The 17,875-nt window shown below is 41.4% G+C and overlaps 1 protein-coding gene across 1 annotated transcript in view; it reads left to right on the forward strand.

Moving 5' to 3' along the window:
- The window catches only part of RRAS2 (RAS related 2), a gene marked incomplete in the record, with an annotated part of 709,318 nt that overhangs the window by 522,964 nt on the left and 168,479 nt on the right, over positions 1-17,875 (forward strand). Inside the window, 1 exon segment of the mRNA XM_044082797.1 lies at positions 404-512. Coding sequence (XP_043938732.1) covers positions 404-512 — 109 coding nt within the window.

Consider the following 17,875-nt stretch of genomic DNA (forward strand, 5'->3'; position numbering starts at 1 on the left):
TTGGCCTTTTCAGTGCCTGGGTTGCTTATCGAACCTGTGTCATCTGGGTCATAGCCAGTACTTCATCCCTCTGTGAACTAGAACTAATTTAATTTTACTTGTAAAATGTTAGGATGAAGCTGTAAAATTGTCAGCTGAGTCCCAAGTTGTAATGGCACAAAGCTTATATGTATATTGACCTCTGCCACTGGCTTTTGGTCCAGGGTACTTAGTTCTGTAACTTCCTGATGCATCATCTTACCGCTTATTAAAGGAAACAAAAACAATGAAAAAATATGACAATTATGAGGGTATAGAGAGATAAAACTCTTAGAATTTGATGCTACCTTTGGAATTCATTTTAGGAGTTTCACTAAATTTAATTTGAAAGGAAAATATTTGTTTTGTATATTTCATTTTATAGCTTTGAAGAAATATACAAATTCCAGAGACAGATTCTACGAGTAAAAGATCGAGATGAATTCCCAATGGTCCTTGTTGGTAATAAAGCTGATCTGGAACATCAGAGGCAGGCAAGTATAAATAATTATTCAGTTTTTTTTTTATCAAAGAATTTAATTAACTGTTACTTTTCAGTCCAGATAGATAACACTAGTGCATCAAGGAAATGTATGTATACAACATGCCACAGTCCTAGCATTATCCTTTTGTTTAATATTGAAATTACTTAAGTGACTAACTCTGTCTAGAAGACCAGCAATGGTTGTATTCAGTTTTTATGCTCACTGAGTACCAGGACAGCCTGTAGCTACTCCACAACTCTGAAAAGGATATAGCAATAAAAAGGCTATTGGAGAGTAAAGGAATGGGTGTATCCATCCAGTGCTGTGGAGTCAAGCATGTCTTGACTCCTGCAATGACCCCAGAAACAGCTGTTGCCATTCATAAAGTTTACTAGGTATGTAGGGAATGGGCACAGATTGCCAGACTTTTCTTCTGCATCACACATGTCCCACTTCCCCTCCCTCCACAGACACACACACACACACACACACACACACACACACACACACACACACACACACACACACACACACGCACCTTAAAATGCTAGTACTCCTATCACACATTTTTTTGAGTGTGAATGGAAAATGGAGAACCTGAAAAAAACCCATATGAACACAGATAGGACATGCAGAATCTGCTCTGTAGACATGCCAGCAAAGAAGAGAACCAAAGGTCCTGTTGCTGTGGGGTGACAGTGCTACTCACCATGTTTATTATCCAGAACTTATGTTTAACTGCTTAAATTCTGGCTTTGCGTACCTTAGATTTATGGTTTTGTCTTCACAGTAAGTAGCTCATTGTGGAGTTCATATAGCCAGGTCTACTAACCATGACTGTCATCACTGCGTAATATATTTTTGTCAGTTCTTCAGTCATGGATCCTCCTTCGATTTATTTTTATCCCCTTTACAATTCATAACCTGGCATTCTTCCAGAAGGGTCTTTTGCTGTGAGTATGCACTATCAGTGCTGTCATAAGTAGTCCACACAAACTTTCACTGCCCCGGAGTGCTCCAGTTTTGTTTTGTCACCCAAACCGGTCTGATTTCAGTCCTGATACACATTTGTGAAAAATTTCTGTGTTTGAGGCCTAGATTCAGCTCTGTAATTGTCTCAATGGCTGATGAATCCATTGCCAAGTCCTGCAGTGGCATCACGTTTACTGTCTTGAGGATGAACACACACGAGTCAGGGTGCCAAAAATGATAGTAGTTCAATACTGCCACCTGCATATGTCGCACAGAGAAATTTTGGGTCCAGGTTGCTATCGAGGAAGTAGCTGTGATTGAAAATTCTTCTATCTTGAGTTGGTGAGAGAGTCCTGTGTATATGTAGCCACAAGTCTCGGCTAAAGAAACATGACATGGACAGAAGTTCATTGTGTAGGTGCTAGACATTAGTCCTCCTGGAATTAAATCATTTCATATGACACTTTCTGGATACAATATGTGTTGAGCTTATCTTTTGCAAGCATTTTTCCACCTTAGTAAGTGATGAGTACCCCAGATGGAGGTGTACCACTGGATCTCCCCCTTAGATAGTATGTTTCAGGGTATAAGTGCTACAGCCCACAGTTGATTGGTCAGAGCTGGAGGTCATCCTGCCTAATCCAAGGCAGTAATTTTTGGCTCGAGGGCACTTGAAAACTGAGAGTTTGTTGGATTAGGCTGATATGGGCTTCCAGATTATTCTATGCCAGGGATTATGGACCAAACCTAGATATTATTCAGATGTTTAAGTGCATGGCTATTGTATACAAGACCAAAACTTTAAGGAATATGGTCTGCTGCCAGAGCCAGACCAGAAATAGGCCTTTCTGCCTCATGCAACAGCTTTGTAAGTATATTTTCATGTGCTACTTCCTTTTTGAGCTGTCATTAGCACATAATTAATGCATCCTTGCCCTTTGTGAGACCACACCGGGAGCTAGTTGTCTGAGTGAATTTCCCACAATCTCAGCTTTGTATAAGGAGCCCAAAGACCAAGAGGCCATTGTCTCTGAGATGAGCATGGACACACTGAGTTCACTTTTCCTTTCCTTTCCAGAAGATGCAAGAGAGCAAATAATGTAGAGTGGTCTCCAGATGCAGTTTCTTCCTTCAAAGAATGTTTGCTGATGTATCTAGAGAAGTAAGTAACTTACACAAATGCAGATTGTTTTTAGAAATCCAGTGCTGAAAGGAGAAAACTCCTTTTCCAGGTATGATTGAACTGATGACACCTTTGTGACCCCCCCCCCCCCATCAATCCAGAGTAGAACCCAGAGACCGCAACATTTTGCTGAACTGCTGCCAGACAAACATCCAAATATGGTGAAGGAATATTTTTTTTTTCACTGAGGGCTTGGCACCCTTAGTTTGTTATCCTACTTGTCCAAATTCTAGTTCTCTCTTGATAATCAGGCATTGAAAACACCTATGAACCTCCTTGAGTCAAGGCTGAAGGAGCCCTCATGCAGACAGTGTGTTTGGTTCCTAAGGTGGACTCTCACATGGCTCAATGTAATTTTGGTTGATGTCTTTCCATTTCACTGTTGTAGTATTCATTACAATAGGAATTCTCTTTTTTTAATTTCTCCAAATCTTCTGGATTTCTAATACCATGATGGGAATGGACCCCATTCCTAAGTCAAAGTACGATTAAAGTTCATGAAATTAGTATTGTTTCAATCTTTGATGTTAGCCAGTAGTGCTGTCCGCAGCACGCACAACTTGCTCATTAATGACTCCTCCTGCAATTTGTATGGTGTTACATGAATTGGTAACATATCTAAATACAATTGTAAATTCTTTTTTATAAGACCAGTTGCTCCTACTACTATTGGAACTGTCTGGGCATCTTTCTTCCACATGGCTCTCGTTTCTGCCTGCAGATAAAGGTATTTTATGACTTTGTTTCTCTCTCGTACGCAAGACACTGTAGTCACTAGGTGTGGTGATTTCAATGATCAGTGCTACTTTTGTCTTCTTTTCTTGGACCACTATATCCAGTTTTCTAGCATCTGTCTTTTGAACAGTTGGTATTGGGTGATCCCACTTTATATAAACTTCATCATTTTCTATGATTCTTTGTGGCTCATGTTTCCAGTGTTTTTCAGCCACTTCGATACCATAATGTTTGCACAATCTCCAGTGTAACAGTCTCACCACATTATTATGTCTTTCGGTATACAGTCCCTCTGCCATTAGTGCGTCGCAACCAGCAACAAGGTGTGTGACTATTTCCAATTCGGTTTTACAAAACCTACATATGTCTGTTTCTCCCACATGTTCAATGGACTTTGTAAACCATTATGTACGTAGCCCACTGTCTTGGGCTGCCAATATTAACCTTTCATTTCTTGATGTAAATTCACCTCTCCTTAACCATTCCTGCGTTCATTCTTGATCAACATGAGGCTTTTCCAGAAGTTTTCTATACTTGCAACCATATTTATGTTTTTTCCACATTGCTTGCCTTCTCATCTGGTCCTTCACCTTACATTCTTTCTTTTCTTTTTTTTTTTTTAGCACATTCAGTTGCTGCCTATTTTTTATCTAGTTGTGGTTTGATTTCCATTCCTGCTTGACATCAATATGCTTCTGCTAAATTAAGCAGAGACATCATCATAGATTTATTCTCCTCATGTTTCATAACTTTCATTACATTTGGATCTTGTGAGGTCAGTAGATATGTGTGGAGTCCCACGATTGCAGATCTAAACATGTAATCAATTTCAAGCAGGCCCATCCCTCCTTTGGAACGGGGAATGTATAATCTTGGTATACACTGATTTTTATAAATCATTTGGTGAGCATGAAGCATCCTTCTTGTTTTAATATCCAATCTATCCAACACTTTTTGGGGGCCAGTTAGTCACTCCAAAACTATAACTTAGGACAGGAAGAGCAAATTGATTTATGGCTTGGATCTTGTTCCTAGATGTCAATGCTGTTTTCAGGATTAATTTAAGTCTTCTAAACTACTCCTTACTAAGCTTTATTCGCATTTGTTCATTTTTTATTGCTGATCCTTCATCAATTCCCAAGTATTTATACACTCGCTCTTGCTTAAGTTCTTTTATATCACTTTCTTGTCCCAAACTCATGTTTTCCTGGTGTTGCAGTTTTCCTTTTTTAAAGGTTGCTTTTGCACATTTATCAAGACCAAATGACATTCCAGTATCATCTGAAAACGTTTTGACAACCTGCAGCTGTGCTTTCAGTTCCTCATCTGATGAGCTATACAGTTGTAAATCATCAACAAAGAGAAGATAAGTCATTAGACTTTGTTTTCTAGGAGCCAAATTTTAGCCATGGCCTAAGCTGTTAAGTAAACAGCTTAATGGATTAGTGGCAAAGCAGAATAGCAACAGTGACAGAGTCACCCTGGAATATGCCCCTTTGAATTTTTATTCTTGGGATAATAATCTGTCCTTTATCATGGCTTAATTGCAAAGTGGTCTGCCACTGTTTCATGGTTTCTGTAATGTAGTCAATCAGTGTAGGGTGTATCTTGTACCTTTTTAAGCACTCTTTTATCCATGAATGTGGGATACTATCAAATGCTTTTTTCTAGTCAGTCCATGCTATACTTAGATTCTTCCCCTTCAGTTCTCCACTATAACTTTGTTTAACAACAAATGATCCTTTGTTCCATATGCCCTTTTTATTGCCCTTTTGTTCTACTGCCATAATTGAGTTTTCTTCTAAATGGCTATAAACTCTGTCGGCGTCAGTTCCCGTGTATAGTTTATACGTCATTGGAAGACAAGTTATTGGTCTATAATTTCTAGGGTAGCTTGCAGGTTCACTCTTAAGTAAGAGCATTGTTTAGCTGATAGCCAGTGTGGTGTGTATTCGGGGTGCGCATATAAATAGTTCTTACTCATGGCTAAATCCTCGTGCAAAGAAGTTAATACTTTAAGCCAAAAGTTAGATACTGCATCTGGGCCTGGGGTTTTCCAGTTAGAGGGTTTGTTTAGATTTTGCTGGCTGTTATTTCATCCCATTTCATATCCTGTACCTTTAAAATTCTTATTCTTTCTTTTACTACTTTTGTCCATTTAGCATCTTTGTTATGTTCCACAGGATCTTCCTAGATGCTTCTCCAAAATGTATCTACTTCCTCTTTTTTTGGTGGTCTTTCAATTCCTTTTACTCTATATTTCCCAATTCTCTAAAACATTTTTGGGTCATCAATAAATTGCTTATTTTGTGCTTTTCTGTTATATTTATCTTTGCATCTTCTAAGTCTTTCTACCTGTTTTAAAATGTTTAGTTTATCTCCAATGGTGCATAATAGATCCTGGTCTGTTGTAATACTGCACATTTCTTTTATCACATCTATCTATCTTAGTATTTTTGTTGATCTATTCCCTCTTCTATAGTCTTCTAACAATGACACTTCTTGTCTTAGCTGCTTTATAGTTTTCTCTATTCAATATTTCCATGATGGTATTCACTTTTGCCCCTTCTTTTCCCTTGCTACCCTGTGTTCCTGTGGTAGAACTTTATCAGTTATTAATTTAGCAGCACAGTAATATATTCTGTTTACTTCTGTTATATCGCATGTATCTCTATGGACAGTCCTAATTACTGTGTTCGTTTGTTTCATCAAGCTTCTGACATTTGGGGTTTTATTAACCTTCTTCAGTCTGTTTTTCTCATTGATCTTGATATATCTGTCTTTGTCTATTAAATCAAGCAACTCTTCTCTTAACTCATTTTCTCCCATACCTAGGGCACATCCCTTGTTTTCCATTTCCTGTGGGCATTCTATAGAAAGTTCTATAGCATCTTCCAGTGGCACATTCTCTTCAATTGCATTCTGTGTCATCTGTTCTGTCATATGGGAACTCACTGGCCTTTCACTCCTCAACATTGACTGCATCAGAGTTTCCACAGTTTCCTGTTCCTTTCCTTGCTGCCTAGCTTCAAATGAACATTTATACTGAAGGTTGCAAAATATCTTGATATGGCACCTGACCAGTTTCTTCCTTTTCCACTGGTTTTCCCTTAATTTGGATATCCATTGCTTTATCCTGTTGTGGTACTTTCTGTATTCGATTTACTACACTGAATCCTTCTCTTTGCAGCTGTTCCATAACCTCAGTTTCTATTTTTTTGACTTCTCCATTACTAATCTTTCTTTCTACTTTTCCTCTTAGTCTTCTTTTTTGTATTGTGAAGTTTTCCATATCCGGATTCCTTTCCCTATATTTTTCTTCAAATATATTTGTTGCTGCTCTTTTTGCATTGGTTAGTTTTGGTTTCTCCTTTGTATAAATATTACACCATATTAAATCTCTTTTCCTTTCCCCTGTCCATATTTCTTCTTCACATGTCTCCTGATCTTCTTGCTTTTCCTTATTCTGGGGATGCACTCCATCATGCTGTGATGTAGTTTGTGTTAGACCTTCTACATTAAATCCTTCACTTCGCAGGCACTCACTCCATAACTTCAACTTCTATTTCTTTAACTTCTGCTTTTACTAATCATCTTTTCTACATTACATCTTTGAGCTGTTAATCTTTTTATTGTGAAATTTTCCATATCTGGCCCTATTTCTCTTTGAATATGTTTGAGACTACCTCCTCTATATTAGTTAAGTTGGCTTTCTCCTTTGCATAAATATTGCACCATATCAAATCTCTTTTTCTTTCACATGTCCATATTTCTTTTTTATATTTTTCAAATATCTCTAGGTTTTGTTGTTTATATTTCCTCACATCCTCAGATGCTTCTTTTTCCAAACAGATCAAAATTTATTTACCTATATATACTGTTTTTCAAAAATCTGTTGTATTAATGAAAGCAAAATTTTATTTGAAGCTTCTGACAGTTTTTCCTGCGGAAGTATTTTTCTTTCCTCTAATTTCTCTGTTAGTCATTTTGTCTGTCTTGTGTCTGGAAATTCTGGGATTTTTACATAATAGTAGCGATACATAATTTCTTTCTTATCCTCAATAGTCCACTCTTGTCGTCTTTATGGCTCTTCTTTAGCCAATCAATTTTTGCCGTTTTTGTGAACTGCTACTTCCTTCTACAATGGGGGGGGGGGGTCATCCTCAACCTGAGCCTGACCTGGCCCCATTGTAGGAATCTTTCTGTATTTTGAGGATTCTACACTGTCATTTTTTCCAGTCCTGGCACCAGTGTGCCTACCAGGATTGGGCACATTTTTTATCCTGGGTCTTGTGCATCCACCTATTTTTTTTTTGATTTTTGATTTACTTCTGTCCATGACATATGCTATATAAATACAGTCTGTATATCAGTGTCGCCTTGGTGAGATTTTGTGAAATACACAGTCCACCTCGCGAAGGTACTCCCCAAGACTTGAGTATGAATTCAGTTTCAGCATTTCTACTCTCCTTTGCTTGCTGACTTTTCATCTCTCCATCAGGATCATCTGTTAAGGGCAGCCTGATGTCCGGTGAGTATACCAAAGCTTTTAGGTTCATAGGTTCATACTAGGCTATTTGCCCTGGGACAATTATAAGCCTAGCCCGATTCTGTATGGCTTACGCCACCCCTTGATTTGAGTATACTGTGCCCTTTTTAAGGTTTAGTTCACTGTGCCTCTAATAGTGACATGGGAGTAATCCCTGGGACAGACCTACGATCCCCCATCCACCTATCGAGATTCTTCTTGAAGAGATTCAGTGAGGTGCTCTGCCTCACATGAACTGGAATTCTATTCCAGAGCGAAGGGAGCCTCTGGGTTATGAACCTGTCCCTCCAGCAAGTTCTGTTTATTTCTGTGTTGCGGTTCAAGTCCCTCGAGCGTGTGGCTCTATGGGATTTAGATTTACTGAGGTGGAGCATATCCATTAATTCTGGATTTGACATAGCTTTGTATGTCAGGCATAGATCGCCTCGAAGTAGGCGGTATGCAACTGAGTAGAGCTGGAGTTTTTTTAACCGAGCAGCATATGGCATCTGTTTGAGACCCTTGATCCTCTTGGTGAGATACTTTTGGGGTCTTTCTAATTGCTGCAGGTGTCGGGTAAGGTACATCCCAAAAGGGGCATTGTATTCTATGATGGGCCTGATGAGGGATGAATAAAGGGGCACAATTACCTCTCTTGATCTAGATATGAAACCCTTCGTGATGAGGTGGGCTATGTAGAAGGTCTTTCTAACCACTTTGGTAATGTGGTTTTCAAAGGAGAGATGGCTATCAACTTGGGTCCCCAGGTCCCTAATAACTTTCTCTGTACTTAATGGGTTTCCGCCTATGTGGTAATTTGTGGGCACATTGTTTTTGCCAAAGGGTATGACTATACATTTTTTGGCATTTAACTTTAAACCATGGCACTGGCACCAGTTATCTGTCTCTGTGAGACCTTTTGGAAGGATGTTTGTGTCAGCTGGAGAGTTTTTTTTTTAGGTTGCTTTTATGTACGCCGTACATCACAGCTATACTCCTTGTGTGTAGCGTATGGCAAAAAGATGACGTCTGGACGTGCCATCCTCAGATCTTTTTTTGCTGGCAGTCCGAATGCCATCTCTTGATTGTCGGTCTGAATGCCCATTCCATTGCTGACTCATCAAACCATTTAGGTAAGTGTCTCGTTAGGGTTTTTTGATCTTATCTTTTTGTATTGTATTGTACAGTTTTTCATGTCATCCAAGAAGGGAAAATGCTAATGTGGGAGACAGATTCCCCATAAAGACCATCATAAGCAGTTATTTTGTCTTGACTCTTCCCATGACCATACGTCCTGTTTAATTTGTCAGACCTTTGTTCCTAAGACACTCCATAGTCTGATTTATTCTTTGGCCTTGTATCTAGAGAGTCATTGTCTTAGCTTTTAGCTGAAGGCATAATGGAAGGAACTTGCCACTTCAAGGGACAGCCATCCTTGAAGAAGAAAGCCAAGAAGTCTAGGTCTGATTCTTCTGCTGTGTAACCTCCACCAGATTTCTCTCCTGAGGCAAGTGAAAGCCCAGAGGATCACCCAGTTCTGCTGTTAGATGTGTCTGCTGTGACCATCTTGGAGTCCGGCTTAGATCCAACCTCTTGTACATCCTTGGAGGCCTTGCAGATGTCTACTTTGGGCATTCAGGGGGAACCGCATCTGATTATTTCCAAGAGGCCTAGGGGTGTTCCAGAAATTATGGTCAGGGAGAAAGTTCCAGATACCTTTATTGAATGTCATCCAGGTTCAGAGCCTTATAAGTTTTATTAAGGTGGATGTCCCATTGAAGAAAAAGCAAAAGACTAAGCTTATTTCTTCAGCTCCTAAGGACCTGCAGAGTGAATGGCAGAATTTCACTCAGGAGTTGTTTAATGCTTTTATGCCTTTGAAACCTACTCATGGGGTCTCTGTTCCAACCCCTCCTTGGTCCTCCACTCCCCTTAAAAGACCCAGAGAAGAAGATTTCTCTGAGGAGGAGGTGGATTTCTTGCTTATAAATCTCAGATTCCCTCTCCTTTAAACCATATGTCTGAGGAAGAGGAATCTACTATTCCTGACACTCTCTTTGAGGAAATTTCTTTTGTGGACACAGTCTCCAAAATGGAGTTTTTTTAAATGGGATTGTCCCCAGGTTTCTGAGGTACAGGAGGTCATTACAAGCTCCTGCAAATGGACACTCCTCGACTTTCTGCTGTTCTAGTGTTTTGGTTGCTTGATTGGATGTCTTTTCTACTGCATCTAAGGCTCCTAATTCCCATTCCCCATGCCCCCGAAGCAACCCAATAGGTTTTATAAGGTGCCTGAGGACTGTCAATTTCTACATAGGTGCCCTTCTGCTGACCTTTCTATGGTGTCTGTGGCATCTGACAAACCATCTCAGTTGCTGCCTCTACTAAATTACTTCCTTCTGATAAAGATAGTAGAACTGCAGAAAGTCTAGGTAAAGGTTTATACTTCTGCTACCTTAGCTTGTAGAGTTGTCAGTTATCAGACCCATATGTCCAGGTACATTTTGGTTCTTTTTTTCCCAGGCATGTCAGGTAATTTCTGATCTACCAGAATCTGAAGGGAAGACTTCTGCTCTTTCTCTGTTAGGGACTTCATCCCAGGTGGCTCGCCATTCCATTTAGTGTAGTTATGATGCAGCAGATGCTTCTTCTAGGGCTGCTGCCTTTGATTCTGTTATGAGGAGACATTCCTGGCTTTGCCTTCAACCTTTGCCTGATGATATTAAGGCCAAGGTGATGGATGCTCCTCTGGACAGCAAACACTTGTTTGGCGAAGCTGCTGCTGATTTGTCTATTCAGGAAAAGGGCAAGGCCTTGCAGGAACTTAAACATGTTTTTGTTTCTCCTGTGCCTAAATTTCAGAAAAATTACCCCAGTAAGCCAGCCTTTGTTTGTAGGCAGTCTCAATCTCCCCCTAAGGGTGGGAAGTGGGCTCCTCCTGCTAAAGCTACCCAAACTTCTGTGCCACAGAAGTCTCCCTTTCCTGACAAACCAGGTGCTGTCTGACTATTCTGTTCTTCTCAGCCACATTATTCCCCTTTCTCTTCATCTTTACCTTTCTCTTCCTGTTTAAAGATTACTCAAGATTCCTGGGTTCTGTCCCTTATCCGCCTAGGGTATTTCATGGCCTGGAAATCTCTTCCCCCTTGTATGAACATTCCTCGGCCCCCTCAGGAACAGTTAACTTTCTTTCCAGGGGTGCTTTGGGATCTCTTGACTCGGAAGTATTCAGGAAGTTTCAGTTTCCCAAAGGGAGAAGGGGTTTTCTTCCAGAATGTTTTTGGTGCCCAGGAAAGAGGTCACTTAGACACCTATTCTGGACCTGTCTCATATAAACACTTTTCTGAAGGTCCCTTCATTTTGAATGTTGTCCCTTCAGACTTTGTTCCCTCTTCTTCTTCCTCAAGCCTATCTGGTGTCTCTGGACCTAAAGGAAGCTTATCTTCATATAACAATTCATCCCCTTTTCAGGAAATTTCTCTGTTGCTTCCTGGAATTTTCAGTTCTCTGCTTTGCCCTTTGGCCTTTCTACTGCTCCAAGAGTATTCACAAAATGTCATGCTCCTGTGATTGTTTTTGTAGGCTAAGGGAGATCCAAGTCTTTCCCTACTTGGACGACCTCCTGTTTCAGGCATCCTCTCCAGAGACTTTGTTGCAAAATCTTCATTTTGCAGTCTCTCTTCTACAAATCCTGGGGTTCACTGTAAACTTCAAAACGTCCTTTCTGACTCCTCCTCAGGATCATGTCTTTCTGGGGTGCAGGATCCTGACTGTTCCTATGCTGGCATCCCTGGTACCTCCCAAGGCCCAAACTTTCATTTCCTTTTCTCAGTCCCTTCTTCCTTTGACCTTAGTAACAGCAAGGGAATTTCTGAGAACTCTGGGATTCATGGTTTCCACCATTCCTATGCTCCCTTTTGGCAAACACCAAATAAGAAAATTTCAGTGGTTTAGGATCATAGGGAGTTACTAGGCTATTGGCCCTGAGGCCCTTATAAGCCTAGCCAAGAGTTTAGACAAGTCAGCACCCAGTGCCCCTGTCCAGCAGGGACACAGGTGGAATCCCAGGGGTGAAGTTTCTGTTTCCTGTACAGTTATCCAGGTTGCGCTTAAAAAGGTGTTAAGAGGTACTCTGCTTGACGTGGAGAGGGAGTCTATTCCACAGATGGGGAGTCTGTGGGGCACAAATTTGTCCCACCAACAATTCTTATTGATATCACAGACCGGGTTGAGGCTGCTCATGCAGAGCTTGACTTATGGATATGCATCAGTCCCAACAAGGCGGGGTCCGAGATCTCGTATACCAGAGGTCACCTCTGAGGAGTCTGTATGAAACTGACTGGAGGGATAGGACTTTTAACCTATCTGTGTATGGTAGATGTTTGAGGCCCTGGATTATCCTAGTGAGGAACCTCTGTGGTTTCTCCAGCTGCTGTATGTGCTTTGCGAGGTACATGCTGAAAGGGGCATTGTACTCAATAATGGGCCTTATAAGGGAAGATTTCAGAGATGTTATGACCTCCTTGTCCTTAGATGAGATACCCTTACTTATGTGGTGGGCCATGTAGAAAGCTTTCCATACAATGGAAGCAACATGATGGTCAAAAGTCAGGTTATTAACCTGAGCGCCCAAATCCCTCACGAATCATTGCATGCTTAGGACGCTGTTATTAATGTGATAATTTGTGAGGACGTCACTATCCCCAAAGGAGATGATGCATTTTGTGGTATTCAGCTTGAGGCCATGTTTCTGGCACCAGTCATTTGTTTGGGTGAAAACCTGTTGGAGGATGTCCATATCACTAGGGGAATTGATGACAGTGCCCAGCTTGCAGTCATCTGCAAACTTGGTAAACCATAGCCCACTGGCTTTGGCCTGCACCTCAGAAAAGTAAATCCCAAATAGTGGAGGCCCCAAGACCAAACCCTGCGGTACGCTGCTTGTTACAGGTCTACTGCTCGAGGTGGCTTCCCCTATATTGGCTAGGTGGGCTCTATCACTGAGCCACTTTGCTACCGATCTGGTAACATGGATTGATGTCCAGTTGAGAGAGTTTATCTGTTATGCCCGAGTGGGGAATAGTGTCGTAGGCTTTGGTCAGGTCAAGGTAGGTGGTGTGCACCATTTTTCCCTCATCCATGACTTTGGTGACTGTCTTAAAGAAGTTGACCAAATTTAACAGGTGTGACCTCCCCTTGATGAAGCCCGTTTGTGTGGGATCAAGTGTTTGTGGTTGATAATGTCCTTGTTAATGAGGTCTGTGATAATCTGTTCCATCCCCTTGCAGATCAGGCTAGTTAGGCTGATGGGGCTATAATTTCCTGGATCGGTGGATGCTCCACCTTTGTGCAAAGGGATGACAGTGGCTGTCCTCCACTCAGCTGGGATGAAGCCAGTACTCATGTTATGATTGAATAGGTTGCCTAATGGTGCTGCAAGTTCCTGCCCAAGTTCATGTAGGATGCAGCCTGGGATGTAATTGGGTCTCATGGAGGCTGTATTTTTTGCCTTTGAGAGAGTAGTGATGACCTGTTCCCTATATATGAAGGGAAGGGAGCAGGTACTGGGGATGTACTGATTTCCTGATGAGGAGGACAGAGGGGTGAAGTTTTCACTGGTATCTGTCAGCCAGCAAGTTTGCTATATGTACGGCATTTGTGTATGTGATGTCATTGACCACCAGTTCTGAACAGATCTTTGTACTTCCTTTGAGGTTGCAGATTTATGTGAAGAAGGCCTCATGATTGGCTCTAGCAGATGTGGCCAATTTGGGCTCAAAGTTTGCATTGTAGGATTTCACTAGTGCTCTTATTTGCCTGTTCAGGCTAAGGAGAGATTGCTTCCAATTGGGCACCTGCTCCTTCTTGGCTCTGGACAGCAATGTTTTTTCCTTTTGTTATAGAGTTTATTTAATGCAGATGTCCACCAGACAGGCTTACTCTTCCTTGTGGATGATGATTTAGTCCTGTATGGTATTCCTCATTCCATGTATCTATATAAATGCTTGTATAGTGCTTTGGTGTACTTTTGGATATTGGTGCCAGTTCCTACAGAGGGGCAGGGGGCTGTGAAGCTGTTTATACCATCCCTCAGGAGCCTGTAATCAGCTTTGGAGAAGTTTTTTTGTTTGACCCTAGCTAGAGGGGGGTCAGGGGAGATGGTGACTTCAAACGTGACTGCTTTATTGTTGGATCTTACCAGGGAGGATGATACTGTAGGGATGCTGCAGTGGTTACTCATGTTGGTTAAATCTAAGTCCAAGATATTATCACCTTTTGTGGAGATATTGACTAGCTGTTCTAAGGTGTTTGCTTTGACAAAATTGTGGAATCTCTGGGCATTTGTGTTCTGGCATGAGTAGTTCTTCCAGTCTATGTTTGGGTAGTTAAAGTCGCCCAGGATCAGGGTAAATGGTTGAATCTTGATAGATTCGAAGAGGTCCAGATAGGCGGCTTGGACATGACATCTTGAGTCAGATTTTTGTGGGCCAGTAGCTAGCTGTGATTTGAATAGGGGTCTTGTCAGTGGTTAACTGCACCTGGAGTGTCTTCTGTGCGTCATACTGTTTGACCAGCCTGGAGGTGTGTATTTCTTTAATATATATGTTGAAAGTCCACCTCCTCTGGCTTTATTGCCCACAGTTTGTGGTCTGAATGTATCATGGGATGAATAACCAGGTAAGGCTGGGGTGCTGTCCGCAGCTTTGAACCAGGTTTCTGTAAATGCACATATGTCAGCATTTTCAGGGTTAAGAATGCTTGTAATGAGTGCAGTTTCATTTTTAGACTCCTAGAGTTTAGCAGCATGACTTTTTTAATGTCATTTTGTCTTCAGCATTCTCATCCCCTCACATTTTTTAGTTCCTCTTCTTCCATGTCTCACGCAGGAACTTCAGTGGTGGATTCCGCAGTTGATTCTCAAGCCTTTTCATCCACCTACTCCCTCTCAGGAGCTGTTCACAGATGCTTCAGATATGGGGTGCGGAGCAGCTTTTGGCTTCCTAAAGGTGCAGGGAATCTGGTCACCTCACCGACAAAAAGACCACATCAACATGAAGGATATGAGAGCTCTTTTGCTGGCTCTTCAGGCCTCTCATCCTCTTTTCTCCCCAGGACCTCTCAAGGTGTTTACAAACAGTGCAACAAATAGAACTTATCTTCTTTGCAGGTTGGCACTGCTAGTGTGGGAATTAGCTATGCAGTATCAAGTGACTGTGCAGACAGCTTACATTCCTTCCGGTCAAAACATTGTGGCAGACTTTCTCAGCAGGTCGATGACTCAGTCCCACAAATGGATGCTTTACAAGGATGTGTTTCTGGACATTGTCTAATAGTGGGGTACTCCTTAAGTGGATCGTTTTGCCTCCCCTGTGAACAGTCGATTTCCTCAGTTTTGTGCCAGAGTCTCAGGTCCTCTGGTTTGGAAGATTGATGCCCTCTCTTTTTCTTGGAAGGGGATGTTTCTTTATGCCCCCCACCTCCCCATTCCAAATGTCCTGTTCAGAATACAACAGGATACTCCCAAAGTCTTGTTAGTGACTCCCTTTTGGCTGAAACACCTTCAGTTCCCTCTTCTTCTGCATTTAACCACGGGCAGTCATCACGTCACCTTGCAGGGTGGACCTACTCAGACAAGACTAGGGATCTCTCATCCATCCCCACCTGTTGACTCTTCAACTGACACTGTCAGTGATAGGATTTTGATTCCACATAGACACCTTTTTTCTGAGGATGTGCTTAGGGTCCTGCAGGAGGTTAGGAAACCCACTACTAGGAAATCCTACTTATCCAAATGGAAGAGGTTTTCTGTTTGGTGTCTTTCTTGTAACCTGGATCTACTTTCTGAGGATGTTCCTTTGGTTCTGTCATCTTTGTGAACTTTGCAATTCTGGGTTGGCTTATTCTTCTGTTAAGGCCCACCTGTCAGCTTTTTCTGCCTGTCTGCCTTTATCACCTCCTTTAGCCTCCAGATTTGAAGCTAAGCAGTTCCTTAAAGACGTCCTACATATTAGACCTCACGGGAAGCCTGTTCTCCTCTCTGGGATCTTAATTTTGTTTTAGAAAAAATTGACCCAGGCTTCTTTTGAACCTGCAGCTTTAGCTTCCTTGCAGCATTGCTCTTGGAAGGCCGTTCTTCTGTTAGCCCTTCCTTCTGCCAGACAGGTGTCTGAACTTCAAGACCTTATGACCTGTCCTGCTTTTTTTTGGTGTTTCATAAGGACACGGTATCCCTTTGCACTAGTCCTTCTTTTATGCCCAAGGTGGTGAATGAGTTGTCCCTTAATCAATCTATTCATTTGCCCACTTTTTTCCCTTCTCCACAATCTGTTAGTGAGAAGGTGCTCCACACATTGGGTGTGCATAGGCAACTCAGATCTTGTTTAGATAAGACTAAGACTTTTTGTAAATCTGATCAGCTCTTTTTTCTTTTCATCCTAGGTCCTTAGGATTGGTTGTGCCAAAGCAAACTACTACTTGGATTTCTAAAGGAATTTAGTTTTGTTATTCCTTTCATGTAACTAGCCTTTCTCTTCTTTTTAAGGTTCATTCTACTAGAGCTGTGGCTTCTTCTGGTGATTTTTTCAAGGGTTTGGATACTAACTCTATTTTTGAGACCGCTACCTGGACTTCTGTGCATGCATTTACCAAGTTCTACAAGTTAGATGGAATTTCCAGAGCTAAAGTTGGTTTTGCTAGGGCCGTCCTTCATGGGTTCCTAGAGAGCACTTCTAGTCTTTCCTCCGCCTTCTCTTCTTCCTGATCTTTTGCACTCTCCCTATTGTAAAGAATACTGCAACAGTGAAATGGAAGGACATAGTACAGTTGAGTAAGATCTTGCCATAACCGTAGGTGCTCTACTTTTCAGTGTTGCAGTATTCACTCCCTCCCTCCTCCCCCTGGTTCTTTTTCCTTCTGGATGTACTGATTACCTCTTTTCTCCTTGGACTGGCATTCCTACTGGGGCACACCATTATGGCGTACACTGTGTGAGGAGCATGTGTGAGACATACAGTGGACTTTAAAGCTTTGATATACTGGCTGGATGTTGGGCCATCCTTGGCAGGGTATCCCTATTGTAATGAATACTACAACAGCGAAGAGAAGTGCATTTACCAATATTCTAAGATCTTAAACAACTAACTTTCTGATGCTTTTGCTAGGCTCTCAGGTTTGATTATGTGCCTATGCTGGAAGGCATAGCTGAGTCGGTCTTCCCTCAAGTAGGATCAACAGTTTAGATGCAATGTTTAGGAAGAAATTATCTCTGGTCAGGGTCTTTCATGATTTGCAAACGTCTTACAAAGAAAATAGGCCTTCATCAGTATAGAGGATCTTTTTCTGCACTTCCATTCTCATCCTTTGCAAAATCTAGCTAATCTCTACTGTTTTACAGCTTTCTCCTTCGCTGTCTAAGTCAAGGAAGACAAGTACTTCCATCAGCCTGATTTACAGTAATCCTGATTGAATCAGAACTAATGCACACTCACATACACACACACACACACACACACACACACACACACACACACACACACACACACACACACACACACACACATTATTGAAAACCACTTTCAGTAATTCACAAACTGAGTTTGCAGCCTCACCCCATTTGGGGGGATACACCCACCTAATTTAGTATATATTCTAACACCAATAGTAGGGAAAAAGGCATGGTCAGTGATTGCAGAATGTGTTTTTTCTACAGTTTTGACTTGCACATATATCAGTTTTACAAATGACCTTCAAACACTAATCTGGCAACCATTTCTTCTACGATTTCATCTCTCTTTTTTTTTTTCCTCTCTCTTTCTAGTGATATAACCAAGTTAGGATGGTCCATTCCAAGCAACGGCTTTCTGATTAAACTGTTTTATCACCTCAACTTTTTCAAACTGTTATATCACTGTCCAGGTCAGTTTAGTAACTAACAGTTCAGCCTTGTCTACAGGT

Source organism: Protopterus annectens, chromosome 9.part0 (genome assembly GCF_019279795.1).
Source record: "Protopterus annectens isolate FY-2018-M chromosome 9.part0, PAN1.0, whole genome shotgun sequence".
NCBI classification, from domain to species: Eukaryota; Metazoa; Chordata; order Ceratodontiformes; family Protopteridae; genus Protopterus; species Protopterus annectens.